At 39.2% G+C, this 22,256-nt stretch overlaps 1 protein-coding gene across 1 annotated transcript; it reads left to right on the top strand.

The window, feature by feature from the left end:
- Positions 1 to 2,882: 2,882 nt before the first annotated feature.
- Positions 2,883 to 9,312, top strand: LOC121308983 (low choriolytic enzyme-like). The gene is made up of 8 exons (XM_041241761.1): positions 2,883 to 2,954; positions 3,308 to 3,326; positions 5,675 to 5,734; positions 6,293 to 6,410; positions 6,594 to 6,772; positions 7,828 to 7,909; positions 8,332 to 8,456; positions 9,293 to 9,312. The coding sequence occupies exons 1-8, from the start codon at positions 2,883 to 2,885 to the stop codon at positions 9,310 to 9,312; spliced, it is 675 nt and encodes a 224-aa protein (XP_041097695.1).
- The last annotated feature ends 12,944 nt before the right edge of the window (positions 9,313 to 22,256 follow it).

The following is a 22,256-nucleotide window of genomic DNA, read 5'->3' as shown; positions in this document are numbered from 1 at the left end:
ACAGCACAGGGACACTATGGTTTCTGCCTGTTTATCCTTTAGATCTTCTGCTAATTTTATAATGGTTTTAAAATTTGATAAAACCTTAGTATCAGAGTACACTTCCAGTGGATTGTTTCTGTCTTTGAATACTCTCTCTCCTCAGATAGTGTGCATACAGCCGGAGATTGTGTGGGAGGCCATGATTTATTTCTGACAGTTATTCTGACATGATTTCCATGGAAACATAGACTTAAATAGACTTGAGTTCTAAGTTAGCCTAGGGGTGAGTAGTCTAAACTTTTTAGGCTAAGTCTCAGTCAGTCTTAATTTTTATGACTAAGTTGCAGTAGACTAGTCTAATTGTCAGATTAAGACTAGTCTAATATAGTTTTATGCAACCAGCCCCTGGATAGTGGGTACTGGCAGTTATAGGTGGACCCCCAAGACAAAGAAAAGACTGCTTTTAGTACACCTATGAGGCTCTAAGAGTCTTTTGGACTATGTAATGCACCTGCAACCTTTCAACGGTTGATGGAGCATTGCCTGGGAGGTCTAATTTCAGAATTTTTGTTGTCTACCTTGATGACATAATTGTGTTCTCAACAGATTTTGAGACCCACTTGAGTAACCTGGAAGAGGTGTTCAAGAAGCTCCAGCATTATGGTTTTATGTTGAAACCAGAGAAGTGTAAGGTGTTTTAAAAGGTGGTAACATTTCTGGGGCATGTAGTGAGTGGACAAGTGGTTGTCCTTGATTCATCAAAGACAAAAGCCATAAGAGAGTGGCTTGGCTTAAGACCGTAAAGCAAGTGAGGCCATTTTTGAGTTTCATTGGTTATTATCAACATTTTATTTTTATGATTTTGCAAACGTGGCACGTCCATTACATGTGCTTCTTGCTGGTAGTGCATGTCAAGGGAAACGAAAGCCTGTTTAGTGGACAAGTGAATGTGAAGAGGCTTTCCAGCACCTGAAGCAGAGGTTTCTCCAGACACCCATCTTAACGTTTGTTGGCTTCTCCCAGCCACTCACAAAGTCCTGGAACACTGGGCAGATTATTATGAAAAGATTAAGATAGATTGTCTAGTGATACAATTGAAGTGTAGACACTTTTAGGTAGTGCACATGTACATATACTGTAAATATATCCGTCTTTTTTGGTTTAGTAATTATATGACTAATACGAATCAGTTAAATGGTGAAATCTATACATAGCAGCCTCATGTCATTGTAGCTATCCTTGTTCATCATTCAGATACTGTGAAGCTTTTGCCTTTTTGAAAGATTTAAAGCAGTGTGCAAATGAAGGGAGCTATTCTAGAATAGTAATTTAATGGATTGGGAGGCAGTTTACATGGGGAATCAAAGGTCATTGTGGATTTTGATGTAATTTAGTGACTAAGGAGTAGCAATGTTGTTGCCCATTGAACTAACATTGAAATCACATATGTGACAACAGATTACCAGAGCACTCAGAGGTGGGGTTAGCAGGTGAGATTTCTATTAATCTGGGTGGATTATGATTGTAGCAAATGAAAGAGTTAATCCTTTAACTGCTCAGGGTCCAGTAAGGGCACCTGTCAAGTTGCTATGACTATGTAGGTCAATGTATGACAAGTATTAAATTAAGGTATTTAATTACTATTTTGTTCTATTCTAAAGCAGTTCTACAGTTTTGGCTTCTTTAATGTACTGTATCTAATTGTTTATTCATTCCATCAAAACTGTTTGTTTTTATTAAATCAAACAAAACAGTCTTTATTGACTCATTTTTTGTGAATATGTCAAATTAATTACAAGCCTTATTGTTAACAAATAGGAGATCTTCAGCAAACTAAGTGATCGAATTAATCACGATATTTAATTACAATTTAAAGATATTTAATCACAATTTTCTTTCTATTCTAAAGCAGTTGATTTTAAAATCAAACGAAACAGCCCTTTATTCACTCATTTTAGTGAATAGGTCAAATTAATTACAAGCCTTATTGCTAACAAATAGGAGATCTTCAGCAAACTAAATGATCGAATACCATATCACTGCTATTGTAACCTTCAAAGCACACACTACCATCAATATGCAACGCCCTCCATCAAGTAGTGCGACAGATACATTTATTGAGAATAATTGTTGTACATTTCACCCGACTTAGACCCCATTGCTTTTACATTAAATATCTTGGTTTCCCTGAAGAGATAATCATCCCTTCTTCAAATACATGTTTAAGATTTTAAAAAGCAAACTGCCTCACAAGTGCAGTGCTCCCCCAAATATTATCCTTTAATTACTACCAGTACAGAACCAATGGGTTAGGACATTGGCTCTTCATTTTACATGAACAGTCGAACCAGTCTTGGCAGTCACTGGCACACAATGTGGTAGCATTCTAGATAGAGCAGCCTCATCCCATTGTAATGCACTTTACTGTATTTGTGTTATCTTTGCCTGTTAGTACAGGGCCATGGTATTGCCAGTGTGGTGCGGTCTGTCTGTCTTTGCTGCCATTGAAGACTGTAAGAAATACATTGTATTGTCATTGCCAGTATTGCTGTCGTCTGCTAATGGTTCTGATAGTACCTACCTAATACTGGGATTATAATGGAATCCTACTAGGTTTTGGCTGTAGTTTAAGGGAAGTTCCAGTGACCTTACCCGATTAGCAAACACATCAATGAATAAATAAATAAACATAGAAATACATAAGTAAATTGTAGTAAACAAACTAAACTCTTGACCAAGTGACTCAAGTGGGCCCAGTAATTCCACCTTCAGCTGTCTTGAGGGGCACACCCAGGGCTGTGTGTATATAAGACCCTGTTCAGTGGGGTTTAAACATCAAGCTACTTTCAAAGAAGAAGGAGCTCCTTGAACTTCTCAGAACAGAACAACAGAAACTGAGGATGGGTCGAACACTGGTGCTAGCCATGGTAGCAGTCCTGCTGCCCAGTCTCTCACAAGGGAATCCTGTGCAGGTAAGAGTTGGATCCATTGCAGATATATTGTTTGGGATTAGTGTTGTACCACATTCGATTTTAAAATGTTATTTAATCAGTCTGTGTGAAAATATCAACTCTGTTAAATGTTGCAATCCCAGTTGTTTATTTCCGTGCTTGCTCTGTGCTTAAAGACCGCTCCAAGAAGTATCAGGAGCGTGCCTACACTATTATATACAGGGTTTTTCTTTCTTTCTTTTCTCATAAGGCATATGTGTTGACAGGAAGACTATTATTTAGTGTCAACTTGAACATATTTTAAGATACTGGAGCCTTCATTTTTCAGTTAGTGTTCTTGGATCTAATTTGCTTTTCCCCTCTTGTTCTTTCAGGAGAAATACAATGGCTTTGGTAAGTTTAATTTTTATCACTTCTTTTATTTGGTCTGTTAAAAGCATTCTCATTGTATCTGGTATTTTGATATATGAGCTAATTGGTCAATTGAGCAATTCAAGCGATTGATGAATCACCTATGACACTGCAATATCTGTAAAACACACATGCAGCTCTTTAAATCATTTTCAACTAAAACATCGTTGTTCCACTGATTCTTAAACCAAAGAACGACTCGTAATCAAAAGTAGAAGCTATTCTTTCTTTCTTTTTTTATTTATTTTACAGAACTAGAACCAAATAATATAATAACATCATTCAGGATCTCTTGTTTGTTTCTCATTTTCTAATGTTAACACCTTTATTCCATTATTTATTTAGCTGCTAAATGCATGTTCCCAGGGGAGCAATTATGCCAGTACTCACCGCTACTCCATGCAGGGTCTTATTTTAATGCCAGTACTGGGAAGCAGGACTTATTTAATCTGCTTTTCATCCAACGCGCTTGCATTCCGTTCATTCACACGAGCGCAATGTTTCCTAATACTGCTTCTCTGTCTCGTAGCTGCTATTGGCAACCATTAAAGTCAGTATAATCACTGCATGTTGATTGGCCGAGCTTTCATTCTGATTAGATTTCATTTTGGCATGCGTCACAAATCTCTGCCCATTTCACTTTGTGTCAGTGCTCATTGGTTGATCAACGAGAGAAGACTTTAGCAGTGAAACGTGAAAACAGCAGCATGGTGTAATTATTATTTTCTTAAGTTCAGAGAAACTATCTAAATATTCGAACGACCATTGCTGCACATATATTTGAAGGCAAGCATTTACGTTAGTGTCCGCCATAATTTACACAGTTGATAAATATTAGAAATAATTATCACAACGTGCTTTGTCTTGCACCGATGTATAAAATGGAAAGTGATGTGTGGGACAGTAGAGATTAACATAAAAAACAGGATCAACAAAGTAAAGTGCTTCTTCAGACTGGGCAAGCGAGACAGAATCGGGATACAGATGCAGGTGTGCTTTTACACTTTCCAAACACTGGCACTACTTGCAAGGTAAATGTTAAGCACAGTGATCAAAGTTGTGTTTTGTTGTCATCCTAGTATTTTCTCTTATGAGGATGTTATATATGTACAATACCCCTTTTCTACAGTTTATTTAAGTTAAATTTGAGTTTGCACTTGCGTGTAAAGGCATACGTAAACTACAGTAATGATATTACTTTATGAAAATGTGTAATCTGTCACTTTGTTATTGTGCAGGACCCACAATTCCAGGGATAAAAAAAAACCAAAAAAAAAACCTGATGTCTACTTTTATACTGTTTCTGCCTGAAATATACAAATATATACATATATTTTTTCGATACATCATGGTATAATTCATCTACACAGAAACACAACAGAGAAGCACATGGAGTATATTGTAGGATAAGTAAATAAATAAATAAATAAATAAATAAATAAATAAACCGGGATATATGTTCTAATCCAAGATTGTCAATGCAGCATACCCCGGTCCTGTTGTAGGTGAGCACCCAGGGTCTGGGAAGTATGGGGAGGATTTCAGAGAATACAATGGAGATTGAAATGGCCAAGTCATTTATTGGTTGATCTGTGTTGATCTGCCGTAGTGCCTGGTACATTAAAAAATAGAGGGGTATATCAGCCTGTATTGCGCGTTGTTTGATTTGGACCTTTTTATATAATTTTTTCAAAGCACAGCTGTTTTCTTTAAGCATATTTTGTATAATATCCCCCATTTTTTAGGATATCTTGAAACAAAACTCCCACTCTACAGCAGTTACTGCATAGTGTAATATTTCCTAATACTTATCATTTAAGGTTTAACTTAAGTGTTATATTACAGTACATGACTGAGTGATACATGCAGAGGGTACAAAGCTGTCAGTATTTTCAGCTTCTTTGTTTATGATGAATTGGTTATATTTTATCAGTTATTTTTTAATGTTTATTTTGTATTTATGAATGTATTGTGTACCGGCTGTGCATATGGGTACCTGCACTTTTTTGTTGAGAATTTTGCCCTGCATGTTAATGTTACAAAACTGAGAGTGACTGAGAGATCTTCAATAAAATTAGTCTTTTCAGAAATTGACATGTAAAACCCAAGAGTACTTCAGGTCCATTTGGACATTTGTTTCAGAAATGTGTAAACAATTTACATATTTGAGTTTTTTGGGTTTATTTTTGTAAAATTAATGCACATTACAGTTTTTAATTTGCTCAACACTAGATGAAACAAATACCATACCATTTTCCATTATACTGAAGAGAGGACATTAGCTAAAAAGTTTCTGTCCTAATTGACACGAATACCTTGTGCTTGTTTAGGAGAAAGCCAGGATCCTGAAAGTAAGGATATAGTCACCAGAATCTTAGAAGCCAATAGAGGTAAGAAAGTTACAAGTCTTGATTGTTTTCTTTTTTCTTTAATTTCTGGTGCTTGTGTATTCCTCAGTCCTCTTATAAATGTATAGCGTGATGATGTGTGTCTTGATCGACACTGACTGTGGCTCTATCCTGTTCTTGAAAGGAATCTTGAAGAAGATGACACACGGTGACATTGCTGTACCAAATACCAGGAGTGCTATAAAGTGTAATGGAAGAGAGTGCTTTTGGCCCAAATCGGATAATGGATTGGTTTATGTGCCTTACAATCTCTCTAATGATTACAGTAAGTACACAGCTGAGCACACTGCCACCCTGACTTATCAGGAAGGAAAGCAGTCAAGAATAAGCTACATTTTAGTTAATACTTAGCTAATTTGATTAATAGTGTCAATGTCTTCCCTAATATGACTTCCAGTCGAAACATTTGTCATTGCATTCATGAAGTGTCTAGTATTTGTAGTATTTGTAAATTTAGCACTGTTGGCAATTTCATAGTTATAGTAGCTGTAGGCTTTTCAAGTTTTGTATTGAAATCTCTCTCTCTCTCATTTTGTGAAGGCAATGGTGATAAGAATGTGATACGTGAAGCAGTGAAAGACTTTGTTGATCAGACGTGTATTCGGTTTATAGCGCGCACAACAGAAAAGCAGTACCTGAGTATAATGCCTGAAAATGGGTAAGAACATCTTTTTCTACCGATACCTGTAGCACATCATTTGATTGCACATTTGATTTTAATTATGTTTATACACAAATAAATATATGTTAATTATCTAACCAGTGTCAGTATTAGTTCCACTGCTGATCAGATGAAATGTTGTTTGGAAACACTTCAATGAATGTTCTTTCTTGGTGGTAGGTGCTGGTCCTATTTGGGCAGGACAACAATGCTAGCGCAGCCAGTGTCCTTGAGTGCAGGGTGTATGGCCAAAGGATCCGTTCAGCATGAGCTCTTTCATGCTCTGGGCTTCTATCACGAGCAGTCGAGAAGTGACCGGGACCAGTATGTCAATATCATGTGGGATAACATCGAAGAAGGTGCGTGCATTGGAACTCATTGCTTCACTCCAGCTCCTGTATCTTCATTCAGACTATTTGTGCTGAATATTGTTCACTTTCAGACTCTCTTCTTTTGAGTAGAAGCAACACTTCCAGATGTATAATATACAGGTATCGAACACATCTGACATCGATGTGCTCCCTAGACACCCCTGCAAGGTGGTGGATGCCCAGTAAAGGGGCTTTTATTGCAGAGTAGGGTGCGTGTTGAGAAAATACACTTCTCATAGGATAAGGAACAGAAATATGTTCTAGAAACTTTGAGACACAGACCTGAGTTTTGTTGAGGTCTTGGGTTTGAATTGTCCAGGTCTCCCAAGTTTGCCTTGATTAGGCCTCTATATGGAGATCTTTTGGAACTTGGTCCTTTTCCTACATGTAAAATGTCAATGATGCTTTGGTCATATATTTTGTACATTAAAAAATTAGATTATGCATAAAATGGACAGTGTTTCCAAAACATCTGATTTCTAAAACCACTATCACAGTAAATATTTAGTGAATCTGAGACTAAATTACATTGTCTTAAGGATTTCAGCATACCACCAAAATGCAGAGGTTAAGTATGCTGGCCTATAAAATAATAATATTATAATAATATAGTGACTGTGAAAATTGTTATCAAATTTAAATAATAGGTTGCCTGCCCAAGTCAGCATGCAGCTATTTAGGAAAAAAGAAATAAAAGACAAGGCTTCCCATCAGTGATCAAACAAACCAAACAAAAATGTCCCATAGAGAGCTCTGACAGCTCACTGTCAGGCGTAGAGGATGTGGTCATTTGCTTGCCATTTACTGCCATCAACTTGTTTGATCAATCAGTTGAATTGTATGCAAATGAGGAAAAGGCCTGTCACCACAATGCAGAGAAAATGTCAGAAAACCCTCTTTGTTAAACTAGAAAAAAGTCCTACCACCATGGAAAACCAGGACATTTTGTTGTGTGCATAACCCCCTTAGTTTCTAATAGTTCAACCTCAGAGGTGTTATGATTGAAAGTTTGAAGTTTAACATGTTTCTCAATTCTGTCATAGCATATAAGAATGCATTTGCCAAAGAAGATACAAATAATCTGGACACTACATATGACTATAGTTCAATCATGCATTACCCAAGGTAAGCGTCTTTAACAGTATTCAAATATTAAGTATTTCAATTCCAAATCAGCTACTGATGTGCCTGTCAGGACTTTCGATTTATAGTTGCTGCCAACCCAACATGATTATCAAGTTTTACTGCCATTGGAATGGTGTGAAATGTTATTTATGAATATTATAAAATGAGGAAATGTAAGAGACAAGTTATACAGTTAGACATTATTTAATAATATTTAATAAAAATGTAAAAGCTCATATTATCTTGAGGGTTCACTTTTGCCCAACTCTACTGAAGCCTACAATCCCACACTGTTTAATCTTCCACCCCAGTTTCCATTTAACAGGTTATAGCAATGCTTCATGCTCTACTATAAAGTATTCTGACGTTTCAATTAACTAGAACTAGAACTTAAAAATAACTATTTCTCTGTTTTTGTCCAGCTTTGCTTTCACAAAAAACCGCAACCCAACTGTATTACCTATTTTAAATCCTGAACGCTACATTGGACAGAGAGTAGGAATGACCGCCACTGATATCAAAAAAGTCAATCGTCTGTATCAATGTGGTAAGTCAAATGAGGATCTGTTCTCCTGCCATGACGCAGTCAATAGGGTGTAGAACATTATTACTGAAAGTAGTGTGTCACACAAGTGTTTACTGCATATGGCATGCGTGTCTATTTTGCCCAAGCTCTGTGCTTTTGAAAGTGATTGGCTGCTCATTCATTTCAGCTAACACTCCAGTGTCTTTTTTTCTATTCAAAGATATCTGCAATATGGATTTCAGTGAAATGTCTGGAAGTTTTGCCTCTATAAACCATCCCACATCTTACTCAAAAAACACACACTGCTGGTATCGCATTCGAGTTCCAGACAGCATGGTACGTATCAGTGAGATACCAGGTGCCTGTGTGTGTTATAAATGTACTGTACGTCATGATGCACTGTAGAGCCATACATACACTATATCTAGAGAACAGCTTATCCAATTATGATGAAACAGCACATCATAGAGTATCACAATGTATCCACAGGTAAGTATTGTGTGCTTGCACTAGTTTAGATGATACTGATAACTCATTTTGTAATTGCAGTTTCTTTCTGGTCCCATTTGATCTCATTGGGGAGTGGCATTCTTGTGAAATGTCATAGCAAATTATGTTTAACATAGAAGGGTGTTTGTTGATAGTATTTTCCTTTACATAAAGCTTGACCTGACGGTTTGAAAAAACATTTCTAGACTGTTGTTAAAAAACCAACAACAGTCAAGAAGAGTTTAATCAATATCAAATTATTTTATTCATGCAAACATTCTTTCAATAGCGACTGTGTGAATAGGGCTCACTGGCTCTAGCAGAACGGGCTGCCAAGCTCTGAACGGTTGTATTCTCCCGTTTTCTAGGTGACCGTGACCTTCGATGAGTTTAATCTCCAGAGCTCTCCAGGCTGCTCCTCAAATTATATCAGAGTGTATAATGAAGACACTGTCAACGCTCCCATCCTATTGGATAAGACCTGTGGCAATGTCCGTCCTCCTCCAGTGACTTACAATGAGAACTTATTCAGCTATTCGCAAAGCGGGAAATCCATACTTGTGGAATACTTCAGTGACGCTGCAGTCACTTCAACTGGCTTCAAAGCTTCTTACAAATCAGATAAGTGCCCTGAATTTAAGCTGGAATCAGGCTCAGTATATATTATTGGGAAGACTAGGCATCTAGAGATCCTTTAACCCTTCTGAAGATCCCAACAAGAGATCACCTTAAAGGGGTTTGCCACTCCTTATTAGTACAAACAGCTCAAACACACAGAATCATGTCAATACAGTGCTTACTCCCACTCACGCACATTAGATTAGGGTCCTTCTATATTTTCTGGAACTGGAAAAGATCTAATACACTTGGAGGGGGTATAGGGAAAAATTCTTCAAGGCTGGTAACCATTTCTGCTGTATGTTGACCAGCTCAGGCTGACTCCAATCTCATAATCTTACAATCTCCTGTCACTGAAAAATTTGATTCTCTCTCTTCTCCTCTTTCCTCCTTTTTCTTCTTTGTTATTTTGTTTTTTTCTTAATTTCTCTTCAGATAAGCTTGTTTTTCATCTGTTATGGATTAATTATAAATAAAAAAGACATTTTAATAAACAGTTCTTTCCGAGGCTTTCACATTGATGGTCTTGCCTCTAGTCAGCACAGCTCAAGATAGGAATGCTAACCAAGGTACCAAGGCTAGGTGTCTTGCCTCTTGATAACAAAGCAAAATTACTGTGTAAAATCATATTTCTTCTATGTGTATTTGTGTCTTTTCTTTGCCATTATACAGTGTGGATTCAAAAGGATGGTGTCGGAAGGAAATATCACATCACCCAACTACCCGTTCAACTACCCAAACAACATGGACTGCACGTGGACCCTCCTCGCTTATCAGGATGAAATAGTAAAGTCCCTCTCAGTCCTTCCAAACCCCTCATTCACCAGCATTCCAGGCTAATCCTGCATGAGTTGCATCTCTTTCTCTCCCTCTTTACCACTATCTTTCTGCTCTCATCTCTTTCTATTTCTCCATCTCTCTCTTTAAATATATTGTATGCATTTTTTTCTGAGCCATTGCTAATACTGTCTGACACACCTAAACCCTGCTGAATTCCTTTAATTTGCACAAATAAGGTGTCTTTTAAAACCAGATTAGGTATGAATTGTTGGAATCATTTTTGTTTGAATTCTTTTTTGTAACTTTGTTTAGGGCATGTATGTGGGAAGATGTAACTGACTACAACTTATTTATTTTTAATTTTGAATCGAACAAGACAATCTGCATTGCATGTTTTAGATCCAGATAACCGCCATATCCTTTGATCTTCAAACTGGAGACCAGTGTGATCGGGATTATGTTCTGATAAGAGACGGGGACAAATCTCCAGCAAAAAAGTTGTGTGGAAAAGTGTCTCTCCCAGTCTTCTCCTCTACTGCGTCGCAGGTTGGGGTTCAATTCCACAGTGACCGTGAAATCTCCTCCACTGGCTTTAAATTTAGCTTTAAGAGAGGTGAGATTACTTTCCTATCTTTTATATATCTCCTTATTTAATCACTATCAATTCTAGTTATTACTGTCGGGTCTGTTGATCTACTACATTGGTTGTATTAAACCAAAGCTTTAAAATTAATTTCTTGCTTTGGTAACATAATGATGTGTGTGGGTGTGTATATATATATATATATATATATAATATAACTATATATATTATATATATATATATATATATATATATACTCCTAAAAACCTCCATAAACCTCACCTGTTGTGCACTTCAATTTGTTATGTAGGTCTCAAATGTTCAATTTTGGAAAGAAACGCTTTAAAACATAATCTGTGTTACCAGAATTAGTTAAAGAAATCTATGTTTGCAAGCCGTGCTTTCAGTTTGTGTTGTAGTTGGTCAATTCACTTGGAGGATCAATTTGTCACCACCCCTTTAGATCCCCGTCGTACCATTTCCCTAGACTTTTCACTGGCTTCTCAGACACTGTTGGTATTGCCTCACCATTGATGTAGAACCTTTTATCTACTACTTTACCTTTAATTATAGAGATGCTCCTTGATTTAGTGGGCTTGAATTGCATTCGTGCCCATTCAATGTTATTGGTTCATTTGCCCAATAACCGATTAGTGCAGGCTACTGTTGTAGTCATTGTTGTCATGTCATCCATGTTGGCTTGAATTGGTGGTAGTTGCATTCCAGAAGTCAAGCGCTCTTCTTCCACTACCCATTTTGATGCCCTAATAATTATCTCAATTGCCATGGTAAAAGCCAATGGAGAAATGGTACATCCTGCCATTATTCCAACTTCTAGGCATTGCCATGTAGTGCTGAATTCTGAAGTTGAAAAACTAAATTACAACTCCAAAGTAGGCTTTCACTAAATGTGTTATTGTCATCGGTATGCTGAAAAAATCAAATGCTGCCCAAAGAAATTCACGTGGCACTGAACCAAATGCATCATCCAAATCCAGGAATGTGACATGGAGCTCCTTCCTCTCCTTTTTTGCTGATTGAATTTGTTGCCAGATTACGTTGATGTGTTCTAAGCATCCTTGGAAACCTGGAATGCCTGCTTTTTGTAGTGATGTGTCAATGAAGCAGTTCTTTAATAGGTAGGTTGACAATCTCTTAGCAATAATGTTGAATAAAATCTTGCCTTCTACGTTTAATAGGGAAATAGGATGAAACTGACCGATGCTTGTAGAATCCTGTTCTTTTGGTATAAAGACTCCACCTGCTCGGCGCCATGCTCTTGGTACAACCTGTTTTTCCCATGCCACTTTCATCAATTTCTACAGGATTCATAGAACTCTAGAAGCACTCTTGTACACTTTGTATGGAACTCAATTAGGCCCTGGAGATGATGATGCCCACTTTCCACTTAGGTGCACAGTCCTCCATTTGGTATTCGGGTGGAATGATAGGTGGGATGTCTGAAGGAATTGACATAGGCTCCTGCCTTTTTGAATCTGTATGTGTTTCCTCCAAATATCTCTCCAGCTCAAACTTAGATGATTTTAGTGTGCCATTTTTCTCACTGGTGAAGATCTTCTTTACAAATTTGAATGGATCTTTATAAAAGTTAGTTCTCGCATGATCTTTCTTTTTGTAGCGTTTCCGTAGCCGCTCAACTCTGCACAATGTTGCAAGCTTATCTTTTATGACCCTTTGTAACAGATAGAGTCCCTCCTTCTGATATTGTTCTGCTTTTCTCCATTGCTTCCTCAACTGCCTCCTTTCTCTAACTAAGCATTCACTCTCCTGCTGCTGTCTAAACTTTCCAGGAATAGTTGGTACTTTTTCACTTTCTTTTTTCAATTCCAAACCTCTTGCTTCCATATGCTTAGATGATGTCCCCAAATTTATCCAGCTTCTTTTCAACTGTTCCATTTAACCTTTCCAAAGTAAAACACAGATCTGTCTTTACTGTGTCCCACGCAGTTTTCTCACAAGCTCTTGGCCATTTAACTCTAGGCTTGTGCCCGATGAGGTTCTTTTCTCTCTTACGCTGGTTTATATGACCTGGTTCACAAGGATCATTAGGTTCATCACTAGTTGTATCCACGCAAGTCCTCCTCACATCTATGACAGGGGTGCTGATATCCTGAGAACTATGGTTTGCTTCCTGTCACTGGATTTCATTCGACTGACTTGACTGACTTTGTAAGAAGTACTGATCAATGCGAGGCCTTTGCCCCTTCTCCCTTAAGCATTTCATTCTTTCTTGATGAATCTTCAAACCTCTGACCATTGTCGCCTTGCTCCAGCCGCAGACACAAACCTGGAGTTCCATGTCTTTGCTAACTGCAGATCTTGAACTAGTCTTTTGTGAAGTACTCTCCATTCTCATATCCATTTCCGTTCCATAATCGTTAACCGTGTTATCCAACGTTCAGTCATCTTCCGCCCCCGCTCTTGCAGACTCTAGGGGTATTTTTCTCTTTAATTTCTTAGAAGCCTTGGGCAGGTGTCTCCAGCATCCTGTTTACCTTTGAAAACAAAGAGCTGGATACTGCCGACCAGGGTAGCTAACCCTTGCCAGCCCCAATGGGGTCTCTTTCCTCCTGTCAGCTCTCTCTCCATGCTGTCACAAGGTTTTTCCCTTGTTGCCAGCTGCACTATTCACAGCAGTCACTGGATGTATCCAGATCTCATGATTTCCATTACATGAGAGTAGATGTTGAATTTCATGCTGATTTGAACTCGGCTCTTGCACCAACTAAGACGTAGCTTTGCAGTAAACTAATGTGATCCACCTGCATCTCCATCCATTTGCGTTGTTTTCCATCTGATGATGTAGATATCCTTCTGTCTGGTGATGATTGCTGAAGTGTAATGCTGGCTCCAGGGATCAGCACACACAACAGCTGTGATGCTGGCTCCAGGGATCAACCATAGTGCGGTCTCCCCAGCGCATCAGCCTGACAACCGTCTGGATTTAACTAAGTAGGGTACATCACTGGGGTCTTCAAGTGGGCACATTCCATCCTCTGTAGTTCGTTGACTATCCCACGACACCTCAAGAGGGCTCAACAGTGATTCTGGTGTCCCAGCATCACCCCTCTCTATCCCCCACTCAGCTCAGCCCAGCTTACTTACCTGTACATCAGCGTTGCTTTCTTTCTATTGTGCTTGAGATCCCCATCCAGAATCTTTCCGTCTCAACCACAGCCAGCTGATGCTCCTTTCTGCTGCTTCAGATAAGTGCATTTCTTTAAAACTACACCTTTGAAACAAATGTAGCTAATGGGAGTGCAAAACAGGTAAGATTAATTGCTTTGTTTTGTTAGCTAGAAATATTTTAAAGGAGTGGTAACAAAGGCTATTTTATGTCAGCTTGTTTTAATGTGGTACTTCTGAGTTTATTTCAGTGTTTCAGGCATTTTTGTTTTCATTTCCACAGTTCGAAAGGTCTGATCAGAGTGTAGTCTACTGCAGCCCTCAATTCAACCAAGGCGGAGGCACTGTCCCCTATACTTTCCTTAGCTCTGATCTCTGGAGGCAACATTAAAATGTCTGTACTGGGGCTTATCCTTTCATTTTTTGACTGCAGTGATCTTCTGTTGCTATACTTTGCTCTCAATCTCTTGAGTAAGTGTGAACTATTGTTCATGAAAGTGGTATTTTACAGTAACTGTTAAAACAATGATTTATTGCTTCTTTTTTATCAAAAGTCCCTCTCAAACCAATCTTGAATAAAACATACTTTCAAAATAATTACTTGTTTTATTTTTTCATGATTCGACAATAAAACTTTTATCAGCCTACACACAGCTTAAATACCGTTGGCCACCCCTGAATTTTATCAGCGCATTACAGAGCTTGGAAATTCCTGGTCATCCTGGTAATTCTCCTTTATCCTGGTAAAAGTGTGAGTGGTTGGCTGAAAGAGGGCATAGTGGGCCTCCCTTGGATTTTATGAACATGTTTACTGTTGCCTTGGACAGTGGTGCACAGCTCAGGCCATGGAGGGCCAGTGTCCCTCCTGGTTTTTGTTCTAACCAAACCCTAAAATTAGTTAATTGGACCAATTAAGCTTCTAATACTTTTGGGTGCAGTTGGAATAAAAACCTACAAGGTACAACGGCCCTCCAGGACCGAGTTGTGCACCATTGCTCTTGGGCATGTTCCAGCTCTTTACTAGGGTGGGCAAACGTAATTTTAGATTCTCAAAAGAAAAAATCTAATCTTTTTTTTTATAATCAGTTTTCATATAACTTAAACATATCTGAAATGAAAACATACAAAAACACCTTTTTACATACCAAATGCAGCTTTTTTATTTATCTAGTAGTCATCTTGGATTTTTTTTTATGCCAATGCTGAGATTTCGTAATTTAAATTGACAGTATATTTTAAGAAAGAATGTTACTCTGAGCTAAACGACTGCTTTATATTAGAGGTGAGATGTTTTATGTGTACAAGCCAGCCTCTTGAAAACCGCACATCTCACTATGGGCAGAAGGGTATCGCACAGACACAGCTGAACTGTCACAGCAAAATTGCACTTTTGCCATTGTCTCAGAGAGCAGAGAATGAAACTTTGACAAACCTGAGTGTGGGTCACTTAATCCAACCACATATCTTCCAAACCCCACCTGATAGGATAAAAATTCAAAGAGGTCTGCCGGAAACATAGCATTAACCAATTATGTATATTTTGAGAGAAAGGTACTTGTTGTTGTTTTCCAAATACCGGCCAACTTTTATTTAAAATTTTTTTTTTTTTTTAGTGTTCCTACTATCGGAATAACGCGAAAACAGGGATTCAGGAAGATTAATGGGTATTATTATTATTATTATTTGAAAGCAGCTTGTGTGTGTTGTATAATGAACTCTGTGTGATTTTGTCAAAAATAGGTAAACCGCAACTGAAACTCAGGCTGCCATTGACATGGTGCAAGTCTGGAAATTCGATGGCAAAATTCAATAAAATCCACTCCGACTTTTTTTTTTTTTGTGCCGAATATAAGCTAGGCGAATTGTGCAATCCAAAGAATGATATTTTGTGAGATTTATAGAATATTTTGAGAAATTACAGTTAATGACAGGTTTCATTGTCTTTTGCAATATATAAGGACTTTAGAGCTCTGTAAACATAAAACTACTCAAACATACTCAAATATTGTAAGACAGACATGTAGTGGACAAAAACTTGTATTAAAAAATATATTCATTTTGCAGTTGATGATTACTGGGATAATCTTACATCGATTTAAAAACTGCTACATTCACGATTCTCACACACAGTCCTCATAGGAGATAATATGATCACACCCTGTTCCGCTCACTCTATTTTTACCCTAGTTTGTTGTTCCAGAGAGAAGGTTCAGGGTTAGAAGCTGGGGTAAATGTATAATACTAGATGTGTACTTGTGAACAAGCTGGCTGATGGTGACGTCAGGCCAGGAAGAGAATTAACACAGACCGTACTGGGGTAAATGAAAAAGCTGCTTTTTGCGGTTTAATTAATAAATAAAAGTTTAAACAAAACACTTATACAAAACAAAAGGCACATTGGCCAACATAAATAGACAAATACAAAACAGACACGAAACCATCGTGTTGGTGTAAATCAGCACGGATAGCAATTGCTTTCCAATAATTTTGAGACTCTATTCTCACGACTCGCGTCTCTCGTTCTGCCTCTGATCACCCTATTTATACACCTGTGGCTGGAGCCTTAATTAATCATTATTCAATTTATGGCTCCAGCCACATTTCCATGTGTTTTCAAATTTTAACTTCCTCACTGTCACCCATTATTCCACACACAAATGCAGACATCCCCTTGCTCACATATCAACATCCATTTTTACTCTGCACTGTGGTTGTGCAATCCCTGTGACTAAATGCAAATATACATTTTAATACGCACAGGGGCAGGGCACCCTGCCACAATACTAAATTAAATAAATACAAAACTGCATTAAACTCTTTGCTACATGTAATAACAATGTACGTATCAATTGACACTGTTTCTATACTTGATTCCCCATGTAAATACTATAGCACTGACAAGCACTGTTGTGGGATTTACCCAAGTGAAACAGCAAACAGCGTATGCTCAAGCTCTTTATTGAAAAGCAGGCGAAGTACCAGCTAGCTAAATGGTTTCAGTACCACCCACACACACACTGACACAGCATCCTCACGGCCTGGCCTTGCTCGCACTCCTTGAGTATGGCCTCAATCCTTCCTGTTTGGGCCAAGGCCTGCTTGAGGGAGGTTGTGGCAGTAAGCTGTCTGTGTGAGGCAGAGGTCAGGCCATAGATGAACGCATTCATCGAAAGGTCTTCCTGTATGGCTGGTGGGTAATCTGAATACCACCACCATGCCAAGTATGCTACGTCTGCCACCAGGACTCCCAGCTTCTCCGTGCTGGTTCTCTTGCGGTTGGCAAGGTGGTGGCACAAGCCGACTGCGGATTCCACAGTCATACTGGTTAAGTCGATCAGGACCTGCAGTGTCTTCCTCTCCAGCGCCGCTGCCTGCTGTGCAGATCTAGCTTCTGAGCCCCAGGCCCTCCCTCAGGCCACTATGCAGAATTTTGCCTGGCAAGCTTCCCAGGGCGAAGTGCCATCACAGAAACTTGCCTTGATGTTCGTGTTGGCTGGCCGCACTGACTGAAAGTCCTGGGGGTCTTGCATACTGTTACTGAAAATGTCCAAACAAAGAATATCAGATCTTTATGTAAATTCTCAGCACCACCACCTACTAAAATAAGCTTGTCATAAATGAAGCTAACTGGGAGTTAGTGTCATTGTGAAGCAATATTAAAAACACACAATACGGGGGGTCACGTGATGATGTTTTACTGAGAGGAGCAGAATTGCTGAGCTCCTGCTTCTACAGTTACTTTTTATTAAAAATAAAGGAACCTGCAGTATTACTTGTCAGATAATATAAAAGCAACATATCTCCAAAGATTGACCTCATTCCGGAGCTGAAAACACACCTTAAACTACCAAAAAATAAAATAAAAAGAAAGGAGCACACTGCCCGAGTCCAGAGCTAGAAAGCCAAGTGGCACCGAGGGAAGCTTGAACACCGACAATGTGAGAATGGTGAGAGAAATTACAAACAACATCACTGACATGATGGAGAAGAGGTTTTCTAAATTTTCTGATACACTTGACGACCAGAATTAATGAAAACTCAAAGCGTATTGGGGAAGTTGAATCACGTGTGTCGAACATGGAAGATGTCATACTAACCCTGGGAAAAAAGTGCTTAGTCTCACAGAGAAATTGGATGATTTAGAGAATCTGGGAAGATATGGGCTTGTCGGCTTTTCAGAAGGCACAGAGGAGCAACAGCCAATTGAATTCTTTGAATCCTGGCTACCAAATATAATGGGACTGAAAACAAAGAGAGGAATTGTTAAAATCGAGTGCTCACACAGATCCCTGGCCCAACACCACGACAGGGCAGCAGGCCACACCAAGTGAGTATTAAACAGCGGATAATGACAGCGGCCAGAACAAGTGGCCCACTATTACACAAAGGTCATAGACTTTTAATTTTAAAAGGACTTTTCTGTCTCTGTTCAGCAGAGAAGAAAGAGTTTTGGTGATGCATGTGGACAGCTCAGGGATCACAGCATCCTTTACATGGTGATCTACCCAACAACTCTGAGGGTCTTTCATGAGGGAGTAACCCGGTCATTCATTTCCCCAAGGACGTGCAATCCTTCTTGAACACTCATCAGCAGGTGATCACTGGAGAAAAGTGAAGGTTGTCATACTAGTTAAGGTTATGTATATGATGTTTTATAATGTATTATAATTTTACAAAGTTAAATTTTTGAAAAAGAAAGGTGTGGTACAATGGTGGAATGATACATGATAATTGCTTAAGACATGCCAGCTAAAATTTTACTTTTAATGTATAATCATCATATATTTGTTTATGTATGTGTGTGTACCTGTATGTGTCTGTCAGTGGATACACATTATATGCATGCATATATTTATATATATATATATATATATATATATATATATATATATATATATATATATATATATATAAACACATACACATACATATGTACATATACATATATATATACAGTGCCTTGCAAAAGTATTCAGACCCCTGGCCAATTCTCTCACATTACTGCATTACAAATGGTACATTGAAATTTCGTTCTGTTTGATATTTTATTTTTAAACACTGAAACTCAAAATCAATTATTGTAAGGTGACATTGGTTTTATGTTGGGAAATATTTTTAAGAAAAATAAAAAACTGAAATATCTTGCTTGCATAAGTATTCAACCCCCACACATTAATATTTGGTAGAGCCACCTTTCGCTGCAATAACAGCTTTAAGTCTTTTGGGTTAAGTATGTACCAGCTTTGCACACAGTGTCAGAGTGATTTTGGCCCAGTCTTCTTGGCAGATTTGCTCCAGGTTGTTCAGGTTGGTTGGAAGACGCTTGTGGACTGCAATTTTCAAATAGTGCCACAGATTCTCAATGGGACTGAGACCAGGACTTTGACTGGACCACTGTAGGACATTCACCTTTTTGTTCTTGAGCCACTCCAATGTTGCTTTGGCCTTGTGCTTGGGCTTATTGTCCTGCTGAAAGGTAAATTTCCTCCCAAGCTTTAGTTTTTTAGCATACTGAAGCATATTCTCTTGCAGTATTTTCCTGTATTTTGCTCCATCCATTCTTCCTTCAATTGTAACAAGATGCCCAGTCCCTGCTGATGAGAGGCAACACCACAGCATGATGCTGCCACCACCATACTTCACTGTAGGGATGGTGTGTCTTGAGGCATGGGCAGTGTTAGGTTTGTGCCAAATATAGAGCTTTGAGTTTTGGCCAAAAAGCTCTATCTTGGGCTCATCTGACCACAAAACCTTTTCCCACATCGCAGCTACTGCAACTTTCAGTGACAGCAACTTTAGTACTTCACAGGTGGAGGCCAATGGTTTCAATTGTGAAACCACTGCGCTCTCTCACGGTTCGTTTCCCCTTTAAATCAGGACCCAGAAATTGATTTTTCTTGCGCTTACGTGCACTTTTAATAAACCCAAACAAAAATAAACAAAACAAATGCCTGGCTCTTTCTTGAACACTAATTATTACACACAGGAACCTAACTCACTCAGGACAGCTAAGCTGTTTACCTGTAACACACCCTGAAAAACAGAACACACAAAAAAGGCTTACTCACACTACCTTTTTTTTTTTTTTACTACGATTGCACACACCTACAATCGGGCTCCGCTCACACCTACAATCGGGCTCCTCACACACCAGCAGCTCTGAACAGACTGGCTGCCTTCTTTAAATACCCTGCACCTGGCTCTAATTTACAATTAACACCAGGTTCAGGGGATAACTAACAATTAAACAATAAACCCATTACACCCAAATGTGCATTCTCACATGTTTCTGGGCAGGGAAACGTAACCCCTTCCCTGCCATGTTACACCTGCCATGTTACTATATATATATATATATATATATATATATATATATATATATATATATATATATATATATATATATATATATATATATATATATGTATGTATTGTAAGATAGCAGGGAGGGGGTTGGGATTCCTCCCTGCTAAAACATGTGAGAATGCACTGTGGGTGAATGGGTTAAGGGTTTTTCTAATGGGTTAATTGTTTTTATTGTTTAATGATTTAGTTAATCCCCTGCACCTGGTGGTAATCATAAATTAGAGCCAGGTGCAGGGTATTTAAGAGAGGCAGCCAGTTTGCTCAGGGTTGCTGAGTGAAGAGCCCGACTGAGTGTGTGTGTCCAGTTGTATCGAAGGTGAAGTACTGAGTGAAGCCCGTGTGAGTTTGTGTTTTGGTGTTAGTGTCAGGTAAACGGCTTAGCCGTCCTGAATGTTTAGTTAGAGCTCCAGGAGAGAGCTAGGTGTTTGTTTCTGTTTTGTTTGTATTAATTTTATGTTCATTAAAAATAGCACAAAAGCGCTTCAAAATCCATTTCCGTGTCCTTGGGTCTGGTCTTAAAGGGGCAATGAACCGTTAAAGTGGTGCAATCGTTCACATTATATATATATATCAGGCAGGGAAAGAGTTAAAATCCTCCCCGCTAAAATCACGTGCATATGCACGTTTGTTAGGAAAAATTGTAACAATGTTTATTGTTAGTTATCGCCTGCACCTGGGAAATTGTAACTTGGATGCTGGTGTGGGCTATTTAAAGAAGGCAGTCAGTCTACTCGGGGCTGCTGTGTGAAGAGCCCGACTGTGTGTCATAGTACTCAAAGGTACTGTGTGAAGCCTTTGTTATATTTATGAAACTGTGTGTGTTTTGTTTTTTCAGCTGGTATACAGCCTAGCTGGCTGGTATTAGTTTAGTGTGCCCATTTGTGTTTAGCTAGTGCTCGAATAGAGCTAGGTGTTTATTTTTCAGTTTTGATTCCTTGTTTATTAAAAATTAGCACGGCAGCGCTTGAATTCACTTCTCTCTGTTTGCGTCTGGATTTTAAAAGAGCAAAACAAACCTGAGTCGTCTAAACTTGGTTACATATGGTGGCAGTGGTACTCAGCCCTACAACCCAACACAGTTTTTAATAAATAAAGAATTTAAAACGGAGAGGCTGGAGGAGTTGATCGCCGGGATGAAGAAAAATACGGCGGAGCAGGAGAAAAGCAATTGCTGAATAAAGGGGGAGATCGAGAGATGACGACTGGAACTGGGTGAACCCCCGTTGGAAACGAAGGAGCGGAAATCTACCAAGTTGGAGCTGCTGCTCCAAAAATGGGAGCAGGCAGAAGAAGCCCTGTCTTCTCCCGAGCCAGAACCAGAGGGAGCAGAGACATTGCAGCTGATGGAGTGAGAGATACCGCTGCAGGCTACAGAGAAGGGGGAGGAGGTGAGGAGTCCACTTCCACCACCCCTGTTAGCCAGTCCGGTGCTGCTAGGTGTGGTCCCTTGCTCCATGCTCTTGGACACCCTGCCAATCTGTCTGGACCTCCCTGCCCTGGACAGGTCTAACCCTGGTTCCCTACTCCGCTCTCCCCAAACACCCAGACGTCGCTGGGCTGCTGCCAAACGTCGCTGGGGCTCCCCCTGTTTGCTGCTATGCTCCCCTGGGTGATCGGACAGCGCTGCGCCGGTACCCAGGGGAAGACCTGCGTTCGTTGCTGCATCCCCCTGTTCCCTGGTCGTCGCTCCAGTTGCCCCTGTCATCCCAGTGGGGTCCCTTGTCGTTCATGGGCCCATCCTGGAAGCGTCGGAGGAAGGACCGACGCAGCCTCATGCCCGCCTGTGGAAAAGGGCGAAGACCAAAGACTTGGGACTTGAGGGTGGGTGGTACTTTAAA

This window comes from Polyodon spathula, chromosome 3, assembly GCF_017654505.1.
Source record: "Polyodon spathula isolate WHYD16114869_AA chromosome 3, ASM1765450v1, whole genome shotgun sequence".
NCBI classification, from domain to species: domain Eukaryota; kingdom Metazoa; phylum Chordata; class Actinopteri; order Acipenseriformes; family Polyodontidae; genus Polyodon; species Polyodon spathula.
This window is presented reverse-complemented; position numbering and strand designations above follow the sequence as displayed.

Coding starts and splice junctions, on each gene's coding strand:
- LOC121308983 (XM_041241761.1), top strand. CDS start 2,883: ATGGGTCGAACACTGGTGCTAGCCATGGTAGCAGTCCTGCTGCCCAGT. Junction 5,735..6,292: donor AATCTTAGAAGCCAATAGAG/GTAAGAAAGTTA, acceptor CATTTTGTGAAG/GCAATGGTGATAAGAATGTG. Junction 6,773..7,827: donor GTGGGATAACATCGAAGAAG/GTGCGTGCATTG, acceptor ATTCTGTCATAG/CATATAAGAATGCATTTGCC.